We start from the raw sequence: 26,510 nt of genomic DNA, 5'->3' as shown, positions 1-26,510 counted from the left end.
GCAGGCTCTGGCTGGCGTGCGGAAATGTTTGCATCCCATGCGAGAGCAGATATTTACTTTAAAGCACGCTCCCCATTGCATGTGTGGCTCTTTAATAGAAACCTGCTGCCTCTGCCTCTTGGCTGCTCCCGGCAACGATGTGGAGTTCAGCCGGAAAAAAAACGCCCAAAAGACGCATACGTTTGCATGCTCGCGCAACTTGGAAAACTTCACAAGAGATGGCGCATTGTCGCTCCGTCCAACTGCTGCCGGGCGGCTTTGCCAAGAAGTCTTACGTTCCGAATGCTCAATGGGAACCAGAATGTGGATCTGCCGCCCACCTCTGAGTGGGTAGTGGGATCTATTTATGCAAATAGATATGCTTCTTTGGCCCTCTCCCCGGCTCCCAGCATGCACAGAGTGGGCCGCTCTGCTCAAACACCCAACAATGAGAGGGTCTGTTTGGGATGGGCCGGACAATTGATTTCATTTTTCCAAATAATGGGGCTTTTTGCATAAAACAGGCTTTCTCAAGGACTTCTCGTTTCCCCCCATGGCATCGAGCCATTTGGCTTTAAAAGCCTGCAATGTTCAGGACGTGACTTGGAGCTTGCATGCTTGAACATCAGAATTGGTGGTGGGTGTTAAGACCCTCTCTTTGCAGTTGCAGTCCCGGGCCAAGTATCTGAAACATTTGAACCAGGGCTGTTCCAAGAAAAGCCCCCTTAAATAATCTGGTTTATGCTAAAGCTCTAGCAATAGGCTCATCTTTTGATGGACACCAACTCCCATCCGTCCCAGCCAGCGTGGCTAATGATCGGGGCTGATGGGAGTTGTAGTCCAACACCACCTGGAGTGGGCAGATTCCTTTTTACAGTGGTACCTCGGGTTACATACGCTTCAGGTTACATACACTTCAGGTTACAGACTCCGCTAACCCAGAAATAGTGCTTCAGGTTAAGAACTTTGCTTCAGGAAGAGAACAGAAATCGTGCTCCAGCGGTGCAGCAGGAGGCTCCATTAGCTAAAGTGGTGCTTCAGGTTAAGAACAGTTTCGGGTTAAGAACGGACCTCCGGAACGAATTAAGTACTTAACCCGAGGTACCACTGTACAAGGTTATGTAGTGTGCTTCAAAGCCATAGAAAGGGGTGGCGACTAGATCTGGCAACTAGGGGAGTTTTTAGTGTTTGATGTTTTATTATGTTTCTTGTTTATATGCTGGAAGCTGCCCAGAGTGGCTGGGGCAACCCAGTCAGGCGGGCAGAGTAAAAATAATAAAATCGTGATCATGTGCAAACAGATGTCATTCAGCACCTGTTCCTCTGTGGCTTTTCCATGGCTTCGAAACCGTGAAATAGTTCTCCTGGTCCAGCCCTCTACCTTATTCAATCCTTGGGTGTTTTTGTGTGTGTGTGTGTGTGTGTGTGTGTGTGTGAACGCACTTTGAGGCATGCCTTGACTAATTGCGGTCTTTGTCTTCCTCTTGCCATCTCTTCCTCAGGGCTCCGGATTCAAATGGCGATCTCTCAGCCAGTCACCCGAGCAGCACAGGTAAGGTTCCTTTGTTCCTTTCCTCTAGAAGAATTTAAGCGGAATCAGCAAATTCTGTTTGCTGGCTTTCTGCTTACTCATATCTCTCTCTGTGTGTGTATCTCTTAAGTCAGACTAAGCATGTAGCCTTGCGGTATTGCCCCGTGGACTCAACAGAAAGCACATCCGATCACAATGGTGCGTCCAGACGGTCGTCGTCTTCCTTCCCTGCCTCCCCACACTCTCTAGTTCATTTTTTCCGCTGCGGCTCCTTAATCCCGGATCACAGCAGCCACACGTGCTGCCACCCTCTAGGGTATTCCCAGCTCAGCGGATGGTCTCTGGGGGTGTGAATGGCTTTAATGACAGGGCCTTCATCCCTGCCTCTGAATGAGCTGCTCTTTCAATAGCGACAATGGCTTGACTGATTTCTAAAAGGAGGCGGATCATCTGGGGAGTCTTTGACATTCTCCCCCACCCCTGGGTTGCGCTTGACAGGAACAGGGGTTAATTCCCAAAACATAGGCAAGGCGTATGGCTTTCCCTGCAGGGTAGCCTTGAGAGTGACATCTGCTTTAATCTGCGGGCGCCTGGTCCTCTGAGGTTCTCTGCAGGTGCCTGGGGTTGCTCTGAGCTTAGGGCTCTGGGTGGAATTCTGTTCTCTGTCCGTCCCTCTCAGTCCCAAGATAAACTACTCATAATAAGTAGACTCCTGTGTCATCATTTTTAACAGACTCCTGCTTCATCTGAACAATGGGTAGGGAAACTAAGGCCTGGGGGCCGGATCCAGCCCAATTGCCTTCTGAATCCGGACCACAGATGGTCTGGGAATCAGCATGTTTTTACAATAAGTAGAATGTGTCCTTTTAATAATAATAATAATAATAATAATAATAATAATAATAATAATAATAATAAATTTATTTATACCCCACCCATCTGGCTGGGCTTCCCCAGCCACTCTGGGCGGCTTCCAACAAAATATTAAAATACAGTAATGCATCAAACATTAAAAGCTTCCCTAAACAGGGCTGCCTTCAGATGTCTTCTAAAAGTCTGGTAGTTGTTCTCTTTGACATCTGGTGGGAGGGCGTTCCACAGGGCAGGCGCCACTACCGAGAAGGCCCTCCACCTGGTTCCCTGTAACTTGGCTTCTCACAGTGAGGGAACCGCCAGAAGGCCCTTGGCGCTGGACCTCAGTGTCCGGGTAGAATGATGGGGGTGGAGACGCTCCTTCAGATATACTGGACCGAGGTCGTTTAGGGCTTTAAAGGTCAGCATCCAACACCTTGAATTGTGCTCGGAAACGTACTGGGGACCAATGTAGGTCCCTCTGGGTTATTTGCATCTCTGGGTTATTGTGGGGCCTGCCTGGTGTTTTTACATGAGTAGAATGTGTGCGTTTATTTAAAATGCATCTCTGGGTTATTTGTAGGACATAGGAATTTATTCATTCCCCCCCCAAAAAAAATATAGTACGGCCCCTCACAAGGTGTGAGGGACAGTGGACCGGCCCCCTGCTGAAAAAGTTTGCTGACCCCTGCAAACTCCCCAAGAGCTCAGTTGGTAGAGCAGGAGACTCTTGATCTCAGGGTTGTGGGTTTGTGCCCCGCTTATGGGTAAAAAGATCGCTGCAGGGGTTGGACTAGATGACCGCCGTGGTCCCTTCCAGCTCTAAAATCCTGTGGTTCTAAGATCCTGAATGCAGTCCAAACTGCTAGTGGCTGTGTTACTGTAGTGCAGGGTGACCGACCTGTGTCCCCCACCCCCCGCCCCGCCTTCCGTCAAAAGTTTTTGTGGCTCCCAAGATCCACCCCCTCCATTTGTGATTTTAAAAAATGAAATAACTCCCTTTTTAAAAAAACAACAACAGCTCCTGTGCATCCCCTAATGTGATGCCCAAAGGTTTTGTGGGTCCCTCTAGGTCAGGCATCCCCAAACTCAGCCCTCCAGATGTTTTGGGACTACAATTCCCATCATCCCTTACCACTGGTCCTGTTAGCTAGGGATCATGGGAGTTGTAGTCCCAAGACATCTGGGGGGGGCAAATTTGTGGGTGCCTGCTTTAGGTCCTTCCATTCCCGCTCCCCCCCCCCAATTCTCTAAAATGTAAACAAATACAGTTTTACTAACTGCTGCTGCAGGTTCCCATTTGGAAGGCAGGCTTGAGAGCTGCATTAATTGGCAGGCGCACTTTGACAGTTTAGTCCTTGGTAAGAAGCCCCCATCTCAAAAGGATTTTCAGCTCTTAGTGATGATTTGTGCCCAGTCTTTGCTACACAGTCTATGACCCAGGCCAGTCTTCAATTCACGCACCCCACAAAATCGTTTGTTCTTAGCTGTCCTGGAGCAGATTTTGGATGGGGCCGACCAGAAGGTGTGAACTACAGCTTCCATTATTCCTGATTATGGACCACGCCGGCTGGGACTCATGGGAGTTGGAGTCCAGAACATCTGGAGGGCAACAGGATAGTGAAATCTAAGCAGAAAGCTTACCTTTGTTGGTGATATTACCCTCTTTCCGAAACAGAGCTTGGAGCACTGTAGCTTGATCCCAGTTCAAAAAATGTAGGGTTGGGCACACCAAAAGTAACCACTTGGAAGGAGACACACACACACACACCACAAAACCCCACTCAGTATCCCCTTTCTTTGATTTAGTTAAGTGTTTACCAAATTTGGGTCTCCAGCTGCTCTTGGGACTACAATTCCCATCATCCCTGACCACTTGTCTTGCTAGCAAAGTATCATGGGAGTTGTAGTTGAAAAACAACTGGAAACCCAAGTTTGGGAAACACTGGTTTAGTTGTCTTCTGGCTGGCTTGGTTCCCCGATGAGAATTACAGTGTAAGAATCCTTTTGTGTGTGGTACTTTGTGGTCTGGGGTGCATAGTCTGATCTAGCTCGGTTTGGCAATCTGTTCATTAGACGCCTCTCGGCATGAGAGCGTGGTTTGGAAGGCCTCCTTTTCTGTTAACGATTTAGCTGAGTTTTGTTGCCTCAGGGCGGAAGGCTCAGAAGTTAATTAGGAATGTTACACATCAAGAAAAGCACCACTTCCTGTTCAAGTTTGGGGACTGGTGGAGGCTGTATGGGCATGTGGCAAGTGTAATCGCTGCCTAAACCCCTTTGCGATCGTACCTTAAAGCAGACTTCCCCGAGTCCCATCATCTGTGACCATTGGTCATTTTGCCTGATGATGCTGACGGGGTTGTAGCCGGACACCTTTTGGGAGGGACACAAGTTTGTGGAAGGCTACTTTTAAAGTTCTGGTTCGCCAGAAGCGGCTTAGTCATGCTGGCCACATGACCCCGAAGCTATACGCCGGCTCCCTTGGCCAATAAAGCGAGATGAGCACCGCAACCCCAGAGTCAGCCATGACTGGACCTAATGGTTTAGGGGTCCCTTTACCTTTACCTTTACTTTTAAAGTGTAGAGGTGAGGATATGAAACTGACAGAGTGCTTCCCTTGCCCCTCTTTAACAAAATTTATTCACTTGCCATTTTCAAAATGCTTTTGTGTCACCTTTTAAGTTCACTTGGAACCAGTGGCGTCGTGAGAGAGGGGCAATGCGCCCCGGGTGCCATGTCTGGGGTGTGTGTGACAAGAACACATCCTGCGGGGTGCTCGCCCCGCCACCCCGGGCACGGCAGCACAAGCAGCCATCGCGCCGCCGCGGCCGCACATGGAGGATCCTCCCATTTGCGGCTGCAGCCGTGAGCGGAGGCTCCTGCCACTGTCCGAACGGCGCTCAGGTGGCACTAGCGGCAAACCGCTATGTACAACGCATGCACTGTGTCGCGCGTATGCGCTGTGCATAGCAGTTTGCCACTAGCTCCGTATGCACGGCAGAGGGATCCCTCCGCTACCGGCAGGAGCCGCTTACGGCGAGCCAGGAAGGGGGCATAGCTGTCAACTTTCAGATTTGAAATTAAGGGATCAGCAGATGGTAACAGCAGCCACGAAATTAAGAGACGCCTGCTTCTCGGGAGAAAAGCAATGATAAACCTAGACAGCATCTTAAAAAGCAGAGACATCACCTTGCCAACAAAGGTCCGTATAGTTAAGGCTATGGTTTTCCCAGTAGTGATGTATGGAAGTGAGAGCTGGACCATAAAGAAGGCTGATCGCCGAAGAATTGATGCTTTTGAATTATGGTGCTGGAGGAGACTCTTGAGAGTCCCATGGACTGCAAGAAGATCAAACCTCTCCATTCTGAAGGAAATCAGCCCTGAGTGCTCACTGGAAAGACAGACCCTGAAGCTGAGGCTCCCAATACTTTGGCCACCTCATGAGAAGAGACGACTCCGTGGAAAAGACCCTGATGTTGTGAAAGATGGAGGGCACAAGGAGAAAGGGACGACAGAGGATGAGATGGTTGGACAGTGTTCTTGAAGCTACCAGCATGAGTTTGACCGAACTGCAGGAGGCAGTGGAAGACAGGAGTGTCTGGCGTGCTCTGGTCCATGGGGTCACAAAGAGTCGGACATGACTAAACAACTAAACAACAACAAAAGCTTCGGAAAAAAGGGATCAGCAGCCTCATCTGTCCCAGGGACAGTCTACGGGATATCTAACAATCCGGGATAGCAGCAGGAAATGGTGCTGGAATAAGGGAATTTCCTGTAAAAAAAGGGAAGGTTGACAGCTATGGAAGGGGGACGGACGGGAGCCATGGCTCCCGAGAGGACGAGATGTACAGCTTTGCCAGCACCCCAGCAAAGCGGCATAGCTTCCCCCCCTTCCCCCAACGGCTCAGGGTACTTGGGAGTCGTGGGGGCGCAGAGGCGTAGGAAGGGGGGCAGATCAGCCCAGGTGTCATCGCTGACGGGGGGGACATTCGGCGCCCGCCCGCGACTCCCAAGCCTACCCCGAGATGTCGATGTGGAGGGGGGGTGACAAAAAAATTTCTGCACCGGGTACCACCTGGGCTTGCTATGCCTTTGGATGGAACAGCAGCTTTCACACAAAAGGGAGAATGTTGGTTCACAGAAGGTAACTTGCTCAGGCACATGCAGAAGTGTAAAGAAATACCTTCCAGCGTGTTTATTTCTGGGGCTGGTTGGGTGCTGATTTAATTTGTTAATGAGGGGGAAAGAAAATTCGAGAAATCAGGTGTAGGCTGACTGGGTCCAGTTGCCTTGGAATAGGCTGAATCCGCCTCATTAAACCATCTTGTCAGGAGGAAGAAGACTCTTTTATCTGTTGCACACCTGAGCAGGGAAGATGCTTCAGGGCAAGTCAACGAGGCGGCACATTGTGTGAAACGAGTGCGTGCAACAAATATGCTGCCTTTCTGCATCTGCACATGGTTCAGGAATCCAAGAGCAGCCCAATGGCTCCATCTTCCTTCCCTTTAAGCCGCAGCTAAAATTGTTTTCAAGTTGAGGACGTCTGGTAATCGTCAACCCCTTTCACTTGATCCACAGATCATGGAAGTCAAATACCCTTATTGGCAGCGTTTTCCAAACTTGGGTCTCCAGCTGTTTTTGGGCTACCGTTCCCATCATCCCTGACCACTGGTCTTGCTAGCTAGGGGTGATGGGAGTTGTAGTCCAAAAACAGCTGAAGACCAAAGATTGGGAAACGCTGCTTCTTGGTATCACTTGCGAAAGCGTCCTAGCTGCTTCATCCGAACATCACAGGGCAGTTTACAACATAAATGTGAATAATTTTCTCAATTTGGCTCACCAATGGGAAGTCAGCCCAAATGTTATTATTTAATTAGGATTGTATTGTATTTGGCAACTTTTCTGCTGGACCTTGAAAAGGATTGCACAACTGTGACATCTTTTAAAATCTTTATTCGTGCAGTTTAATAAAAATATCGCCAGTGACTCCCGCTCAGAACGTATTCTGTTAATAGATGTTCAGTTGTACCACGGTTCACAAACGGAATCCGTTCCAGAAGTCCATTCGACTTCCGAAAATGTTCAAAACCAAGGTGTGGCTTCCAGTTGGTTGCAGGAGCTTCCTGCAGCCGATCAGAACCCACGTGGGATGTTCAGGTTCCAAAGAATGTTCGCAAACCGGAACACTCACTTCCGGGTTTGCGGCGTTCGGGAGCCAAAACGTTCAACTCGCAAGGCGTTCGTCAACCAAGGTACGACTGTGTTCTCCTGTTACTCTACTCTTGTATTAAACCTCTGTAAGCCAAAAATACCCATGATTTGAAATGTCAAGTTACTTTTTGTTTTTTAAATCATAACCAAATAGTAAATGAGAAACTCCCAGATGGGCACAAAAATTCAGAACGGCCGCAGCTTTGGGAACTAACAATACTCATGGGGACCCAGAAGTGTGGCTCCTGCAAAAACTCATACAGCACCATTTTTCAATGAGTTGCATGGAATTAAAATTCAGTAAGCAGTTCCTCAAACTCTGGAGAGCCACACTTTCTCCACCCCTGGTTTACCTGTTCATTAGGTATTCCAATTTGCCATTACTGTTTGGTTCACCTGCCCCTTCTGTACTTGGGTTTCTGTTTTGATTCCTGTGTCTACACCCACCCACAGTCAACTCTGCCCACTCTGAGCCCCTGCCTGGATTTGTCAAAGCTGGATTATACAGAAGCCCTCCTGTTTGTTTTGTCGGCTTAAAACTGGGGGGAGTGTAAGGCATCAGAAGATGTCCTAGTGCAAGGCAAAAACTTGGACCAGCTGCTTGACCATAGATCAGGATTTCCCAAACTTGGATCTCCAGCTGTTGTTGGACTACAACTCCTATCATCCCTAGCCAGCAGAATCAGAGGTCAAGGATGATGGGATTTGTAGTCTAGAAACCGCTGGAGACCCTAGTTTGGTAAACCATGCTGTGTAGTGTATTGGCTTTTTTTGTTTTGTTTTCCCCCTCCCTCCCACTGGCCCCTATTTTGAAGGTCTCTTTGGAGAGCAATTGGTGAGCCTGCAAGCAAAGGAAGCTTCTGTAACTTAGCCATGGTGGGGAGGGGGTGTTGTTTGGGGAGGAAGTGTGCTCAGCACATGCAGCCAGGCAAATGAAGACAAATCGCACACAGCTATGGAAAAGATAGTCTCTTGGCGTCCCCTGGGAAATCTCAGCAACTGACCCCTTTCCTCTTGTTCATTCCAGGAAGCTGATCACACTGGAGAAGGAAGAGGCTCAGGCCTTTGGCTTTGAGATTCAGGTGAGTTCAGAGGGAATCCCTTCCATTCTGGCTCTTAACCCAGTGAGTCCGGAATTCAGCAAGGGTTCAGGTGTGTTGCAACCCATGAGCATTGAGTACCTAAAAAAAGATATTTCTGGATCTGAAGTTTTTTTAAGCTGTTGAATCTCAAGTAGCAAAAGGGCAATTTCCATCTTTAAACTCAGTTATTTGGTTGGGGGGGGGTCTTTGAATCGGGCAACTCAGGCATTTCATCACGCTCTCAATTTCCAAAATCCATCTCTTCCTACTTGGGAAATACTGTACGTTTTAGAGAAGCATTATCCCTATTGCATCTCTAACAGTTAAGCTATGGTGGAACTTGCACATTATTTGGGTGACTGCGGTCTGACCTCATTTTGAAAACCAACCAACTCTTGTTTCCTCTACTCCTTTCAGACCTACGGGCTCCACCACCAGAACACAAAACGGGTGGAGATGTTCACCTTCGTATGCCGTGTGCATGATGACAGCCCGGCCCAGGTAGCTGGCTTGAAACCAGGTAAGAGATGTCACACTTTAGCGTCTTGAACCTAATGGACTACTTGTGAGTTTTCACCCTTGTAAAAACTCACTCGCTTGCTTTCAAACGTGGTGGGCTGGAGAAACTAAGCAAATACTGATCAAAACTCTTTATCTGTGTGGTGTTTGATCAAAAGTAAATGTGTCTAGGTCAGGGGTAGGCAACCTAAGGCCCGGGGGCCGGATGCAGCCCAATCGCCTTCTCAATCCGGCCCGCGGACGGTCCAGGAGTCAGTGTGTTTTTACATGAATCAAGGAAGTTTTTAATATTTAATGCTGTACTGTTTTTAACACTTGATTGGGAGCCGCCCAGAGTGGCTGGGGAAACTCAGCCAGATGGGCGGGGTATAAATAATAAATTATTATTATTATTATTATTATTATTTATTAGTATTTTGGTTAAAATGCATCTCTGGGTTATTTGTGGGGCATAGGAATTTGTTCATTTTTTTTCAAAATATAGTCCGGCCCCCCCACATGGTCTGAGGGACGGTGGACCGGCCCGCTACTGAAAAAGGTTGCTAACCCCTGCTCTAGGTAGCTTCTTGAGAAGGAAATAGAAGGCAAGAGACCTGGCGTCCACTGGAAATCTCAATGCATATTCCATAGCTCCTTTATGTGGGGCGGGGCATGTTTTCCCCCCTCCCCCAAATTTCAGAAGTTTTGGCAGTTCTAGATACGCTGCCGAAGTCCTAATGCAGGGTTTCCCAAACTTGGGTCTCCAGCTGTTTTTGGACTACAGTTCTCATCATCCCTGAGCACTGCTCTTGCTAGCTAGGGATGATGGGAGTTGTGGTCCAACAACAGATGGAGACCCAAGTTTGGGGAACCCTGGGTGGTGGGTGAAGGGCTGTGCCTGGTTTCAGGTTCTGGAGGGCCCTTGTGATTTGCCTTTTCTCCCCACACTCTGCATTTCTGTCGAAGGTGCGCTGATTCGCTTCTTGCAGGGGCAGGTTCAAAGCCGCCGGCAGCTCCATAAGACAGGCCAACGCATTTGACTTTCCCCTCTACAATGAGCCCAGCTGCTCTTCTCCCTGGAGAGCTGATGTTGTGTTCACTGGGTCACGTTGGCAGCAGGTGGAGTGGCAAGCTCAGGTGCCTCGCAGGGCTGAGCTGTGCTAGCATTGCTCCCTCTCCTTCCTTCCCGTGACTCCGAGGGTGTCTTTTACCCTTCTCTCTGCACTGCAGATGATTTTCAAAGGGCACATACATAGATCCAGGGTTCTGTGTGCGTACGACCTTCCACAAAAGTGCTGCTGAATGCGATAGATAAAGGTAAAGGGACCCCTGGCCATTAGGTCCAGTCGTGGCCGACTCTGGGGTTGCGGCGCTCATCTCGCTTTATTGGCCGAGGGAGCCGGCGTACAGCTTCCGGGTCATGTGGCCAGCATGACTAAGCCGCTTCTGGCGAACCACAGCAGCGCACAGAAACGCCATTTACATTCCCGCTGGAGTGGTACCTATTTATCTACTTGCACTTTGACGTGCTTTCAAACTGCTAGGTTGGCAGGAGCAGGGACCAAGCAACGGGAGCAGCTACCAAATCAAGAATCTGTCCTCCAATTATTATTATTTTATTTTAAGAAGGTGGCATTTCTGTAGCCCTGAAGATGGCAGCATGATGTGTGAAAGTACCGTATTTTTCCGTGTTAAAGAGGTTTTTCAAAATTAAACTATCATATTAAAATGTGGGGCTCGTCTTATACATGGATAGTGCGTCTGAGGGACGTGTTATATGTTCCTTCCAGGACCCGGAGACCCTCCGCGGCGATTGGGTGTGTTATTGGTGGCTGTGGCAAGGGCTGGGCTTGATTGGCTGTTGGTGCGGCAACTGGGCAGGCGAGGTGACAGTGGATTGGTGGCGTTTGCGATGACGCGTGCGAGTGGCAGTGTAGGTCACGCGGGCGAGCAAGCGATTTTCCGCAATCCCCCCTAAAAAAAATATCTCAGCAAGTCTGGGCATTTCCCATTTTCTAAATTTTTACTCCCCAAAAATAGGGGGCGTCTTATACGCAGAAAAATATGGTATGTGGGCAGTGCCTGGTGAAATCTGAAATTGCAGCATCTCCCCCATTGTCTTGGCTTAGGCTTCTGTGTTCTTTAACAGGGCTCCTTGGCCCATGACTTAGTAGAGCAGAACAAATTAAGCAAGAGAAGCAATGGTGCCCATTTGCATAACTTCTACAGGTCACAAGCTTCTGTTTACATCACTGAGTTTCCTGCCTTGGTGCACTAGCACAGCAGTAACCAATGGGGTGATCGCTAGATGCTATTGGACTACAGCTCCCATCATCTTTGATTGTTGGCCATGCAGGCTACAGCTGATGGGATTTATAATCACAGAGTTCCAATGGACTCCCATGGGACGTCCATCCCCCTGCAATGCAGGAATCTCAACACGTGGTCCCCCATCCAGTTTGTAACCAGACCAGACCCTGCTTAGCTTTGCTAAGTTAGCACGTACAGCCCAGCCCAGATCCTCTAATGCCAAAAGGAGCCAGGGGTTTCTTCTTCCCTTTGCAGGCTTTGAAAATGACAGCGGCCTCTCTGGCTTTTTCTTAACGCAGGGGATACGATCACAGGCGTGAACGGGCTCAATGTGGAGGGGATCCGACACCGTGAGATTGTGGAGATCATCAAAGCGTCTGGGAACGTGCTCAGGTGAGTGTGTGGGAGATTATTTGGGGGGAAGGGCCAGCCTACCCAGAAGGCATTGCTTGTCCACAGCGGTGGAGAAACTGTCCCTAACCAGCCACCACTAATCAGATTCTTGTCCTGTCCAGGTTAGAGACCTTGTACGGCACTTCCATCCGCAGGGCAGAGCTGGAAGCCCGTTTGCAGTACCTCAAGGTGAGTGACGTGTGCTGGTCCCGGGGGGTTACCGTGCGGCGTGGTCCGAGTCCAATCCGAGGTCGAGGGTTTGGTATGGAGTCTGTCCATCAAGGCTGAAGCTGGGTCCAAGGCAAGGAGTCGGGTGTGGTCAGGAACTCTGGCGGAAGAGCAGGGCAGGGTGCAGGCAGGAACAGGCTACCAACAATGTTGCTCCCGCAACCTGGGACTGGGGCTGGCTGGCTTTTATCTGCCCCGAGGTATAGGGCGGCCCCAGTCCACAGGTGACTTGCCTCTCCTGGCCTGGAGGCAAGCACTCCTCCTGCGGGAACTTAGTTCCCTCTGCCTCTCTGCCCTGAGTCTCTGCAGCTCAGGAGAGGCTGGAGGGTTACCGGACCCAGAGGCAACCTCAGCTTCCTCTGACGGGGCTGAGAGTGGAGCACCTGCAGGCAATGGGTCCTCCATCACCTCAGGAGCCAGAGCAGACTCAGGTGGTGCCTGCACCTGAGGATCCAACACAGGTGAGGACCCTTCAGGCTCAAGCCCCAGCCTTGGCTCAGCTGGTTCTGGAGGCAGGGACTCCTGTGCAGGCTGGGATTCCTCAGGTTCAGCCTCTGAATCAAGATTCCCAGGCCATCACATGACATTTCCGTGAAGAACACACAGCAAAACAAACGAAGAAGTGTCAGAACTGGAGATGAGCTTGTTTTTATTGAAATAAGTCAATCAATGCAAACACCTGGCTTGTACAATACAATACAAAACAAAATAGTGAAAATACAGGGAGTGCATGCAGCTGAATGGTTGGACTAGGATAAAGTTTGCAACTTTTTAGAAAAACGTAGTACAGTGGTACCTCAGGTTACAAAGGCTTCAGGTTACAGACTCCGCTAACCTGGAAGTAGTACCTCGGGTTAAGAACTTTACCTCAGGATGAGAACAGAAATAGCATGGCGGCAGTAGGAGGCCCCATTAGCTAAAGTGGTACCTCAGATTAAGAACGGACCTCTGGAACGAATTAAGTTCGTAACCAGAGGTACCACTGTACTCATCTTAGTCTCTTTTAAGGCGACAGGAAAACTGTTCCCTTGTTGGCTCACATTCTGGTTTCCTAGTAAGGGGTTGGCTGCTGTCACCTGGCAAGGTGGGCTACATCTTTCCTGCTGTCGTTCACCCCAGGAGGAAAGACAGAGCCCACCCTCTGGGTGTAGGCATTTTAAATAAAAGCACACATTCTACTCATGTAAAAACACGTTGGTTCCCAGACCGTCCGCGGGCTGGATTTAGAAGGTGACTGGGCTGGATCCGGCCCCCGGGCCTTAGTTTGCCTACCCATGCGAGTCTAGCTTCTTTCTCCCTCAGCATGCTGGAGGGAACTGGCAACGCTGGTGGTTTTACTAGCAATATACTGCCTAGAGAAACCACCATCGCGGTCTGCCCCTCATTACCGGTATCGGGCGATATATCACCCAGGCCTAACATAGCAGCCAGCTGTAGTTTGGTACTGAGAGGCACCCTGATGGCTTTTCCTTTTAACTGCAGCCAGCTGGACCTCTTACATACAATGCAGGGCCAGCGTGGTACCCGGCTGCGAATTAGTATTTTCCAGTGTCTTCTCAAAAAATGGGTTGCTGGGCCTTTGTGGCTGGATAGATGGATCCAGCCATGCCTTCCTCATCCTCAAAGTGGGGGTGAAGCTCTGTAGCCGATGTATACCTGCAAATTAAATGAGCAAGAATCAGACCCGAAGAACCACTTTTAGACAAGATTAATCAAGCAGATTTTGAAACACAAATGAATACTGGCCTCTCTCTCCATTGCAGCAAACGCTCTATGAAAAATGGGGGGAGTATCGGTCGCTGATGGTGCAGGAGCAGCGCTTGGTCCGGGGTGAGTGACAAAGATACATTTGCATAAGCACCACCTGGGCCAGTCTCCTCTGTTCTGGTACCCTCCAGATATTGTGCTACAACCCATCACCCTGAACCGTTGGTGATGCTGGCTGCGGCTGAGGGGAGACCCAACAGCACCTGAAAGGTGCCAGGTCAAGGCTGATCTAAACCAGAGTTTCCCAATCTTGGGTCTCCAGCTGTTTTTGGACTACAACTCACATCATCCCTAGCTAGCAGGGCCAGTGGTCAGGGATGATGGGAACAGTAGTCCAAAAGCAGCTGGAGACCCAAGATTGGGAAACCCTGAGCTAAACCATTTCACATCTGCAAGGAGGAGAAATGGCTGTTTTGAGTGCACACAAAAAGTGCGCACCGACCCCTCTCGCCCTCCAGGCTCCAGCAAAAGCAACGTGAAGCCTCCAGAGTGCGGAGGGAGCGCTCCCTTTGCGCTTCGGAGGCTTCGCGTTGCTATCGCTGAAGCCAAGGAGCCTGCATTCGCTCTATAGGACACACACGCATTTCCCCTTAATTTTTGGAGGGGAAAAAGTGCGTCCTGTAGAGCGAAAAATACGGTACTTTCTCCCATGCTCTCGTTAGTGGCTTTTGAATGGACTAGGCTTTGAAAAAGTTCTTTGACTGTGATGCACATCTGTCATGGATGCTTCAGCTGAGACTCCTGCATTGCCATGTTGTTGTTGTTTAGTCGTTTAGTCGTGTCCGACTCTTCGTGACCCCATGGACCAGAGCACGCCAGGCACTTCTGTCCTCCACTGCCTCCCGCAGTTTGATCAAACTCATGCTGGTAGCTTCGAGAACACCATCCAACCATCTCATCCTCTGTCGTCCCCTTCTCCTTGTGCCCTCCATCTTTCCCAACATCAGGGTCTTTTCCAGGGAGTTTTCTCTTCTCATGAGGTGGCCAAAGTATTGGAGCCTCAGCTTCACGATCTGTCCTTCCAGTGAGCACTCAGGGCTGATTTCCTTAAGAATGGATACGTTTGATCTTCTTGCAGTCCATGGGACTCTCAAGAGTCTCCTCCAGCACCATAATTCAAAAGCATCAATTCTTCGGCGATCAGCCTTCTTTATGGTCCAGCTCTCACTTCCATACATCACTACTGGGAAAACCATGGCTTTAACTATATGGACCTTTGTTGGCAAGGTGATGTCTCTGCTTTTGAAGATGCTGTCTAGGTTTGTCATTGCTTTTCTCCCAAGAAGCAGGCGTCTTTTAATTTCGTGACTGCTGTCACCATCTGCAGTGATCATGGAGCCCAAGAAAGTAAAATCTCTCACTGCCTCCATTTCTTCCCCTTCTATTTGCCAGGAGGTGATGGGACCAGTGGCCATGATCTTCGTTTTTTTGATGTTGAGCTTCAGACCATATTTTGCGCTCTCCTCTTTCACCCTCATTAAAAGGTTCTTTAATTCCTCCTCACTTTCTGCCATCAAGGTTGTGTCATCTGCATATCTGAGGTTGTTGATATTTCTTCCAGCAATCTTAATTCCGGCTTCTGATTCATCCAGCCCAGCCTTTCGCATGATGAATTCTGCATATAAGTTAAATAAGCAGGGGGACAATATACAGCCTTGTCGTACTCCTTTCCCAATTTTGAACCAATCAGTTGTTCCATATCCAGTTCTAGCTGTAGCTTCTTGTCCCACATAGAGATTTCTCAGGAGACAGATGAGGTGATCAGGCACTCCCATTTCTTTAAGAACTTGCCATAGTTTGCTGTGGTCGACACAGTCAAAGGCTTTTGCATAGTCAATGAAGCAGAAGTAGATGTCTTTCTGGAACTCTCTAGCTTTCTCCATAATCCAGCGCATGTTTGCAATTTGGTCTCTGGTTCCTCTGCCTCTTCTAAATCCAGCTTGCACTTCTGGGAGTTCTCGGTCCACATACTGCTTGAGCCTTCCTTGTAGAATTTTAAGCATAACCTTGCTAGCGTGTGAAATGAGTGCAATTGTGTGGTAGTTGGAGCATTCTTTGGCACTGCCCTTCTTTGGGATTGGGATGTAGACTGATCTTCTCCAGTCCTCTGGCCACTGCTGAGTTTTCCAAACTTGCTGGCATATTGAGTGTAGCACCTTAACAGCATCATCTTTCAAAATTTTAAATAGTTCAGCTGGAATACCATCACTTCCACTGGCCTTGTTATTTGCAGTGCTTTCTAAGGCCCATTTGACTTCACTCTCCAGGATGTCTGGCTCAAGGTCAGCAATCACACTACCTGGGGTGTACGAGACATCCATATCTTTCTGGTATAATTCCTCTGTGTATTCTTGCCACCTCTTCTTGATGTCTTCTGCTTCTGTTAGGTCCTTACCACTTTTGTCCTTTATTATGGTAATCTTTGTATGAAATGTTCCTTTCATATTTCCGATTTTCTTGAACAGATCTCTGGTTCTTCCCATTCTGTTGTTTTCCTCTATTTCTTTGCATTGCTCGTTTAAGAAGGCCTTCTTGTCTCTCCTTGCTATTCTTTGGAAATCTGCATTCAATTTCCTGTATCTGCATTCAATTTCCTGTATCTTTCACTATCTCCCTCGCATTTTGCTTGCCTTCTCTCCCCCGCTATTTGTAAGGCCTCGTTGGACAGCCACTTTGCTTTCTTGCATTTCTTTTTCATTGGGATGGTTTTCGTTGCTGCCTCCTGTATAATGTTGCAAGCCTCCACCCATAGTTCTTCAGGCACTCTGTCCAGCAAATCTAAATCCTTAAACCTGTTCCTCACTTTCACTGCATATTCATAAGGGATTTGGTTTAGATTGTATCTTACCGGCCCAGTGGTTTTTCCTACTTTCTTCAGTTTAAGCTTGAATTTTGCTATAAGAAGCTGATGATCTGAGCCACAGTCAGCTCCAGGTCTTGTTTTTGCTGACTGTATAGAGCTTCTCCATCTTTGGCTGCAGGGAATATAATCAATCTGATTTCGATGTTGCCCATCTGGTGATGTCCACGTGTAGAGTCGTCTCTTGTGTTGTTGGAAAAGCGTGTTTGTGATGACCAGCTTGTTCTCTTGACAGAACTCGATTAGCCTTTGCCCTGCTTCGTTTTGATCTCCAAGGCCAAACTTGCCAGTTGTTCCTTTTATCTCTTTATTCCCTACTTTAGCATTCCAATCCCCTATAATGAGAAGAACATCCTTCTTTGGTGTCACTTCTATAAGGTCTTGTAAGTCTTCATAGAATTGGTCAATTTCAGTTTCTTCAGCACCAGTAGTTGGTGCATAAACTTGGATTACTGTTATGTTAAAAGGTCTGCCTTGGATTCGTATCAAGATCATTCTATCATTTTTGAGATTGCATCCCAGTACAGCTTTCGCCACTCTTTTGTTGACTATGAGGGCCACTCCATTTCTTTTACGGGTTTTTTGCCCACAGTAGTAGATATGATGGTCACCCGAACTGAATTCGCCCATTCCCGTCCATTTCAGTTCACTGATTCCCAGGATGTCAATATTTATTCTTGCCACCTCATTTTTGACCACATCCAACTTACCCAGGTTCATGGTTCTTACATTCCAGGTTCCTATGCAATATTTTTCTTTACAGCATTGGACTTTCCTTTCGCTTCCATGCATATCCGCAACTGAGCGTCCTTTCAGCTTTGGCCCAGCCGCTTCATCAGCTCTGGATCTACTTGTACTTGTCCTCCGCTCTTCCCCAGTAGCATGTTGGACGCCTTCCGACCTGAGGGGCTCATCTTCCAGCGTCATAACTTTTATATGCCTGTTGTCTTTGTCCATGGAGTTTTCTTGGCAGGGATACTGGAGTGGCTTGCCGGTTCCTCCTCCAGGTGGATCACGTTTGGTCAAAACTCTCCACTATGACCTGTTCATCTTGGGTGCCCTGCTCGGCAGAGTTCATAGCTTCTCTGAGTTATTCAAGCCCCTTCGCCACGGCAAGGCAGTGATCCATGAAGGGGCCCTGCATTGCCATAGTCCCTTCCAACTCTGTGATCTGCCCTAACTGTGTCTGGAGGCGGTTGGAGGATGGATGGTGGCTAACAGATTGAGCTTGAATCCTGACAAGGCAGAAGTACTCTTTTGTGGGGGACAGGAAGTGGGCAGGTGTGGAGAACTCTCTGGTCCTGAATGGGGTAACTGTGCCCGTGAAGGACCAGGTGCGCAGCCTGGGAGTCATTTTGGACTCACAGCTGTCCGTGGAGGCACAGGTTAATTCTATGTCCAGGGCAGCTGTTTACCAGCTCCATCTGGTACGCAGACCAAGACCCTATCTGCCCACAGACTCTCTCGCCAGAGTGGTGCATGCTCTAGTTATCTCTTGCTTGGACTATTGTAACGCGCTCTACGTGGGGCTACCTTTAAAGGTGACCCAGAAACTACAACTAATCCAGAATGCGGCAGCTAGACTGGTGACTGGGAGCGGCCGCCGAGACCACATAACACCGGTCCTGAAAGACCTACATTGGCTCCCAGTCCATTTCCAAGCACAATTCAAAGTGTTGGTGCTGACCTTTAAAGTCCTAAACGGCCTCGGCCCAGTATACTTGAAGGAGCGTCTCCAACCCCATCGTTCTGCCCGGACACTGAGGTCCAGCGCTGAGGACCTTCTGGTGGTTCCCTCGCTGCGAGAAGCCAAGTTACAGGGAACCAGGCAGAGGGCCTTCTCGGTAGTGACACCCACCCTGTGGAATGCCCTCCCATCAGATGTCAAGGAAATAAACAACTATCTGACTTTTAGAAGACATCTGAAGGCAGCCCTGTTTAGGGAAGCTTTTAATGTTTGAAGGATTATTGTATTTTAATATTCTGTTGGAAGCCGCCCAGAGTGGCTGGGGAAACCCAGCCAGATGGACGGGGTATAAATAATAAATTATTATTATTATTAACTGGAACCCTTCTTCCCTGCTAGGGATCGTGGTTAAAGACCCCAGCATCTATGACACCCTGGAATCTGTGCGTTCCTGCCTGTACGGAACTAGGCTGGCCGGAGGCCCTGCTGCCCCTTTTGGGGTGCTGTTGCCAGGATCGGGGAGCACCTACAGCAGCGTGGGCTGCGTCAGCACCGCCACGGACGAGAGCGAGGATTCTGTGTACCAGACCTGCTTCTTTGACTCTGCCGACTCCCTGGACATTGTCCCCGCAGCCGCCCAGCCCTCGCGCCCGCGCCCAACGCTCACCCGCAGCGCCAGCGTCAAATGCACAAGCAGCAGCAGCAATGGAGTCGCACGGTTCTGGGACAGATCATGCGACCAAAAGAACTCCGCAGCCGCCCCAAGGCCCCGGAAGAGCAAACCGGGGAGCTTCCGCAAGAGACTGCTCAAATTTATCCCCGGGCTGAACCGTTCCCTGGAAGAAGAAGAGAGCCAGTTGTAAAAGGCGATAGCGTCGCGCAAGGGCATTTTTTTGGGGTGGGGTGGGGTGGGGTGGCCGGCAGTCTCAGCTTTTATAAAGTTGGCTAATTTATTTATTTATTTATTCGACCAGCAAAGTGGATTCAAGCAGCCCACCGGGTTGGTTCTCGGTGGATTCGAGGCTTCCGATAAGATCCCGAGCGCCAGCAGGTGTTAGGCTGTGCTTCTCGGGATCCAGATCGTCGGACAGATCTGGTCACAAACCTCGAGGAGAGAAGCAATGGGGGTGGGGGATGGGATTAGCTCGGAAGGAAACGCGACAAATTGTCAAGCCAAAGAAGCACGAGTGATCTGGTATTCTTTGTTCTGTGGAAGGATTGTGGGTTTTTTTTTAAGAGTTAGATTCTTCCACGGAGCAGGGTCAACCGAATCTGTGAATGCTACTCCGTTTGTTCCTTGCTCTATTGAAAGGGTTAGGTCAGGTTTCCCAAACTTCGGTCTCTAGCTCTTTTGGGGACTACAAATCCCATCGTCCTGCTAGCTACGGATAATGGGAACTGGAGTCCAAGAACAGCAGGAGGCACAAGTTTGAGAAAACCCGTAATTCCTGGAAGGGGGGTAGAACTGGGAAACGGAGTGCTCCTTCCAGCTCCCAACCAGCCAAGGATTAAAGGTGGGGGTGGGGGGGGGGAGAGACAACACAACAACTTATTGAGAGTTCAGGGTGGCCTGCAGACTGTGGGCTTTGATTTAGGACCTGGAAGATGTATTAGCGGAAACGGCATGTTGACCCTAGGGCGTGAAGTAGCATTTGAGGTATATATAAAAGGTAGAGTTAGAGGAGAGCCCAGACCTGGGATAAAAATGGCTTTTGGTGGGGAGGGGCTTTAAAAAAAGCTGCAGTATGTGGTGTTTGGTGGCAGACCTTGAACAAGGGAAGAACTTGGGCCCAGGGTCTTTCAGCATTAAGTCTCCACATCCCTGCGATATCTGTCAGTGTTGGAGAAATGCCAAATTAAATTAGGTAGGCCCTAGTAGGCCCCCAACCATCTGTGGCAGCAAATATCTTGTCACGTACTGCAGTGGCTTTTCTAATATCGAAAATCTGGCAGCAGCGTCTGGGAATCCCTCTCCCCCCCCCACCCCGGGGTTCTGTGCAATTGTGGTTTTTCGTTTGAGCTGCTGATCTCTCTCTTTAATCTCAGAGGAGGCCTCTTCCACCGGCCACATCCTGCCTGTCTCGTCACCTCCAGAGGCCAGATTCCTCCTCCAGTACTTAAAAAAAAAAAAGTTGATGCTTTTATACTTTTTGTCTCGATATTTTCTACAGTAGCTATTTAAAGGAGGCGAAGGGCTACTACGGCAAAGGGCTACTACGTTCGTTGTTTTGTGTTCTCCCTGTCAGCCACGTTAAAGGCTTTCTCTAGCTACCAGGAAATAAGAGCGAAACGTCCGCTGAGGAACCCCAGTTTGGGGGTTGTTTCGGTTTTAGGCTCCATCTCCTCAGAGCCTTTAAGAGGATCCCTGTCGCTTGCCCTTCTGAACTACTGGGTCCCTGAGAAATGGAAGCCAGGCTGAGTGAATGTCTTAACAGGGTGGCATTATTCCTGTAAAAGCTTTACTTCTCGTTCAAAGCAATATTCTGGTTATAAAAGCAATCAAAAAGGGAACTTGCTTCTTTTTTTGAAACTCTAGCTCAACCTTATCTGAGGAAGTAGCTGCAGGAAGGGGGAGGCGGGTGACACGGCGTCAAGAACAGGCAAAGTTGCATATTTGTATCTCAAAAAGAGATGCCAAACCTTTAAGCTAGGACAGGCGGTTGCTGTTACTGAGTACACCCAATACATGCAAAAAAAGTGACCCAAGTAAAGGGGAGTGGGCTCTTTTTTACAAACATGCACCCATGGTTTCAGGTGTTTGCTTGTTCTCTTTTGATAAAACATAGTAAAGACTTTTTGCAATCAAGTTGTGGTGGCGAGTCTCATTTTGCACCAAGTTCTCCGTGGTCTGTCTGAACTAGCTTCCCTGAGAAACTTACCGTATTTTTCGCTCCATAAGATGCACTTTTTTCCTCCAAAAAAGTAAGGGGAAATGTGAGTGCGCCTTATGGAGCGAATGGCACTTCACAGAGAGGTAGAGCTGCGCGGCCCCCCTTCAGCGAAGCGGGAGGAGGAACGGAGCCCCTTCTGTTCCTTCTCCCGCTTCACTGAAGGGGCGCTGTGCAGCTCTCCCTCTCTGCACACGCGAAGGAGAGGCGCTGCGCAGAGAGGGAGAACTGTGCAGCGCCCCTTCAGCGATGCGCCCAGGAGAGGCTGCGCGCGGTTATCCCAGAAGCCAGATCCCTCTTGCTGTTCTGGCTTCTGGGATTCAGAATAATTTTTTCTTGTTTTCCTCCTCCCAAATCTAGGTGCGCCTTATGGTCTGGTGCGCCTTATGGAGTGAAAAATACAGTATGTTTTCCAGACAGATCTTCAAATTTCATGGATGGCCAAAGCAGCAAACAGTTGCTGCTCCCCAAACCTGAGCAGTGCTTGTCAAACTTTTGACAACAGCCAAGCGCAGTTGGGCGTCAAGGAGTGGGAGAAGCAGATGGATCTTTTCTCCTGCTGTCCGAGCTTTTGAGCCATCCCAGCTGGGTGCTGGAGGCCCACCCAAGCCAGTAATTCAGCATTTCCTCAGTACTGCTGAGTCCAAGCTTTTGCTTCCCTGCGGGTTTGGTTTGTTCCGTGTTCTGAGGCAGGGTGTGCCCCAGCTGCCTTGTTCCGTTCCTGTCCCTTGCGGTCACCCTTAATTGCATAGGGAACTGTCCTGCCTGGCCCAAAATAAACCCAGATCAGAGGCAACTCTTGTTTAACTTTGGAAAGAGCAGGTGCTATGTGGCCTCTCTATGGAAGCATTAATCACGCTTCCCCTTCGGCTAGCTTCTTCTACAGAGTTACAAGGCTGCAGCCAGTTTCTTGACCGGCTTTTAATAATAATAATTTTTATTTATACCCCCGCCCTCCCCAGCCAAGGCTGGGCTCAGGGCGGCTAAAAAGCAATAATAAAAACAAGTTGAATGAATACAACTTAAAAACAAGATTAAAATACAACATTAAAATATTGAAACAGTAAAATTTTAAAATGCAGCCTCATCACAGGAGGAGAAAGGAAAAAGTAAGAGGGGGAGGGAATCAAATTGGCTCCAAGCCAAAGGCCAGGCGGAACAACTCTGTCTTACAGGCCCTGCAGAAAGAAATCAGATCCCGCTGGGCCCTGGTCTCATGAGACAGAGCGTTCCACCAGGCCGGAGCCAGTATTGAAAAGGCCCTGGCTCTGGTTGAGGCTAATCTGACTTCCTTAGGGCCCGGGACCTCTAGGGTGTTGCTATTTATGGACCGTAAGGTCCTCCGTGGGGCATACCAGGAGAGGCGGTCCCGTGGGTACGAGGGTCCTAGGCCGTGAAGGGCTTTAAAGGTCAAAACCAGCACCTTAAATCTGACCCTGTACTCCACCGGGAGCCAGTGCAGCTGGAAAAGCACTGGGTGAATATGCTCCCATGGTAGAGACCCCGTGAGGAGCCTCGCTGCAGCATTCTGCACCTGCTGGAGTTTCTGGGACAGCTTCAAGGGCAGCCCTGCGTAGAGCGAATTACAGTAGTCAAGCCTGGAGGTGACCTTTTGAAATGCTCAGCAGGTCGCGCAACACATAGGAAGGTAATGGTCTCCAAAGTATGTCCTAAGCAGTTTTAGAGCTTTAGACAAGTACTCTGAAGTGTGCTCAACTTGAAAAAGATTGCCTTATCCCTGGAAGCTGTGGGGAAGAGAGAGAAAAGGGTCTTTCTATGTGAGTGTCTGGAGGCGGTTGGAGGATGGATGCAGGTTAATGGATTTGGGTTAAACCCTGACAAGAGTACTATTTGGGGGGGCACTCCCTGGTCCTGAATGGGGTAACTGTGCCCCTGTGTCATTTTGGACTCACAGTTGTCCATGGAGGCGCAGGTCAATTCTGTGTCCAGGACAGCAGTCTACCAGCTCCACCTGGTACACAGGCTGAGACCCTACCTGCCCACAGACTGTCTCGCCAGAGTGGTGCATGCTCTAGTTATCTCACGCTTGGACTACTGCAACGTGCTTATGTGGGGCTACCTTTGAAGGTGACTCAGAAACTGCAATTAATCCAGAATGAGGCAGCTAGACTGGTGATTGGGAGCGGCTGCCAAGACCATATAACATCGGTCCTGAAAGACATACATGGAATTGTGCTTGGAAATGTACTGGGAGCCAAAGTGTTGGTGCTGACCTATAAAGCCCTAAACGGCCTCGGCCCAGTATACCTGAAGGAGCGTCTCCATCCCCATCGTTCAGCCTGGACACTGAGGTCCAGCTCCAGGGGCTTCCTGGCAGTTGCCTCACTGCGAGAACTGAGGTTACAGGGAACCAGGCAGAGGGTCTTCTCGGTAGTGGCACCCGCCCTGTGGAACACCCTCCCGTCAGATGTCAAGGAAATAAACAATTATCTGACTTTTAGAAGACATCTGAAGGCAGCCCTGTATTGGGAAGTTTGTTTAATTTTTTATTATGTTTTTATATACAGTGGTACCTTGGGTTACATACGCTTCAGGTTACATACGCTTCAGGTTACAGACTCCACTAACCCAGAAATATTACCTCAGGTTAAGAACTTTGGTTCAGGATGAGAACAGAAATCGCGCAGCAGCGGGAAGCCCCATTAGCTAAAGTGGTGCTTCAGGTTAAGAACAGTTTCAGGTTAAGAACAGACCTCTGGAACGAATTAAGTACTTAACCCGAGGTACCAGTGTATCTTGGGAGCCACCAAGAGGGGCTGGGGCAAGCCAGTCAGATGGGTACCATTATTATTATTATTATTATTATTATTATTATTATTATTATTATTTTGTTTGTTTGTTTGTTTGTTTGTTTGTTTGTTTGTTTGTTTGCAGGCTCTTTCACAATTTTGGAACTATCAATTAAAAGGCCAAGCTCCAAGCCCAGGACGAGGGGACTTGTGTCCAGATGCTGTTGGATTACAACTCCCAGCAGCCTAGTCAGTGTCAGGGATGATGGGAATTGCAGTTTAGCGACATCAGGAGAACCAAAAGCTTTCCACCTCTGGTGCAAGCCTGGGTAGATCAGTATGAGCCTTCACCAACATGGTTCCTGCCAGATGTTTTCAACCACAACCTCCATCAGCTCCAGACAGTGGAGCTGTGATGGGAGTTACAGTCCCAGGTACCTGCAGGGCTCTGGCTGGTAAAGGCTGCTCTGGAGCCACAATTTCTTGGCCTACCCAGACCTGAAAGCAACTGAGGCTGGAACCATTCACATGATACATTTAATGATGCCACTTACGGCTTCCTCCAAATAATTCTGGGAATTGTAGTTTTAAGGGTGCTGAGAATTGTTAGGAGGCTCCTATTGCCCTCACAGAGCTACCATTTCAAGAGTTCCCGGTGAAGAGGAATTGGTGATTAAACCACTATGAGAATTGTAGCTCTGAGGGGAATATGGGTCTCCCAGAACTCACAGCACCCTAAACTATAGCTCCCAGGATTCTTTGGGGGAAAGCTAGGACGAAAGTGGTGCAGTGCTTTAAATGTGTGGTGAGAAAGAGGCCACCGTTAAACAGGATTGGGTCCGATCACTGCCTAGACACTTGGCCAAATGTATACTCAAGTTCCATAACAAATATGGAGTGTCAGTGTAGTCAATTAAATACCCTGCCTAAGGGTTATAAGTAAGTGATATGAGCCACATAGGATACAAATGTGATAAAATTGCTCTAGATGAAAAGAGAAGAGTCTCTGATTATAAGATTGCTTCTCCAATACTTCCAGAGCACCAATGGCAAAATGATTATTTGAGTGTGTTTATATAATCTCAGAAGTGCTTATTGGCAGTTTTTTTGGCCCTGTCCACCCATCTGTTCAAGACAGCACGCAGAAAAGGGCAAAAACCACATAAAACACGACTTTAGGAGCTCGTGACAAAAAATGCAGAGAGTCAAAGGGGGAAAAGAAACTTTCCACATCAGCTACACTAATTCTGCTAAATGACAGCAATAAATCTTTATTTAGAAATGTTTAAGAGTTCATTTTAGGGTGAATTTGCCTTAGCCAAAGAATTTCATGCAGATTGTACTAAGTTCCACAGTGGCTCTTTTAAACGAATTAACAATGCAACTCCTATGTGTGCCTATGGGAAAGTATTCCCAACTGTGTTCAACAAGGCTACTCCCGAGTTTAGTGCAGTTAGGATTACAGACACCAACGATAGCAGAGAACCATTTTGAAATAGTGTCCCCCAGCAGACCAAAAATGATCTCTCTCAAGAGGGGCATTCCCAGAGGTAGAGAGGGGACTGGTGCTATCTAGCCTTGGGCTAGTACGGCACAGTATCTTGGCAAATGCGACTCCGAGCTTTCAGCGCTGTGGGTTAAACCACAGAGCCTAGGACTTGCCGATCAGAAGGTCGGCGGTTCGAATCCCCGCGACGGGGTGAGCTCCCGTTGCTCAGTCCCTGCTCCTGCCAACCTAGCAGTTCGAAAGCACGTCAAAGGGCAAGTAGATAAATAGGTACCGCTCTGGCGGGAAGGTAAACGGTGTTTCCGTGCGCTGCTCTGGTTCTCCAGAAGCGGCTTAGTCATGCTGGCTACATGACCTGGAAGCTGTACGCCGGCTCCCTCAGCCAGTAAAGCAAGATGAGCACCGCAACCCCAGAGTCGGTCACGACTGGACCGAATGGTCAGGGGTCCCTTTACCTTTACGTGGCTCAGCAACCTAGCATCTGCTCTGCATAGCAATCGCCCCAAGTTCAGCTGCTTGGTAGCTCCTGGTCAGGCTGTGAAAGACTCCTGTCTGAAAACCTGTAGGTCCACCTGAGACCCAGGCAGCACAGACCAGGAATGGGGAACCTGTGGCCTTCCCAGTGTTCAGTCGTCAGCTAGCATGGGCCATGCTCCAGGATGAGCAACAACTGGAGAACCAACATTTTCTGCGCTCCTAACAACGACAACCCTAACCTAGATTGTATTAAGACATTGTCTAGTATTCCAAATGCAAAGGCTACTTCTTGCTGTTGTTAGCCGCCCACCTGAGTTGCTGCCACTCTGGGCGGCTCCCTAAAAAATATTAAACATTAAAAGCACAATAAAACCTCAACCATTAAAAACTTCCCTGAACAAGACTGACCAGCTGTCTCCTAAAAGTCAATCAGTTGTTTCTCTGTTTGACAGCTGATGGGGAGGGCGTTCCACAGGGCGGGCGCCAGCGT

General features: G+C 48.9%; 1 protein-coding gene and 1 long non-coding RNA gene across 3 annotated transcripts in view; one reads left to right on the top strand and one right to left on the bottom strand.

The window, feature by feature from the left end:
* TAMALIN (trafficking regulator and scaffold protein tamalin) overlaps positions 1 to 21,204 on the top strand; it is a 41,967-nt gene extending 20,763 nt beyond the window's left edge. Inside the window, exons 2-8 of the mRNA XM_083599444.1 lie at positions 1,482 to 1,531; positions 8,601 to 8,655; positions 9,073 to 9,175; positions 11,763 to 11,856; positions 11,979 to 12,045; positions 13,848 to 13,914; positions 18,798 to 21,204. Of these exons, the coding sequence (XP_083455570.1) occupies positions 1,482 to 1,531; positions 8,601 to 8,655; positions 9,073 to 9,175; positions 11,763 to 11,856; positions 11,979 to 12,045; positions 13,848 to 13,914; positions 18,798 to 19,261 (900 nt within the window). The 3' untranslated portion in view covers positions 19,262 to 21,204. The remainder of the gene's footprint in view (positions 1 to 1,481; positions 1,532 to 8,600; positions 8,656 to 9,072; positions 9,176 to 11,762; positions 11,857 to 11,978; positions 12,046 to 13,847; positions 13,915 to 18,797) is intronic.
* The window catches only part of LOC310756006, a 78,896-nt gene that overhangs the window by 9,379 nt on the left and 43,007 nt on the right, over positions 1 to 26,510 (bottom strand). Inside the window, exon 5 of one of the 2 annotated variants that reach the window (XR_014544634.1) lies at positions 12,717 to 13,740. The exons of the other annotated variant lie outside the window; for it this stretch is intronic. This is a non-coding gene — a long non-coding RNA (uncharacterized lncRNA). Of the gene's footprint in view, positions 1 to 12,716; positions 13,741 to 26,510 lie in introns of those variants that run through there. 2 annotated transcript variants of the gene reach the window in all.

Source organism: Podarcis filfolensis (assembly GCF_964270895.1).
Source record: "Podarcis filfolensis genome assembly, chromosome: 2".
Classification (NCBI taxonomy): Eukaryota; Metazoa; Chordata; class Lepidosauria; order Squamata; family Lacertidae; genus Podarcis; species Podarcis filfolensis.
The sequence above is the reverse complement of the archived record's forward strand: the minus strand, read 5'-3'. Positions and strand labels throughout refer to the sequence as shown.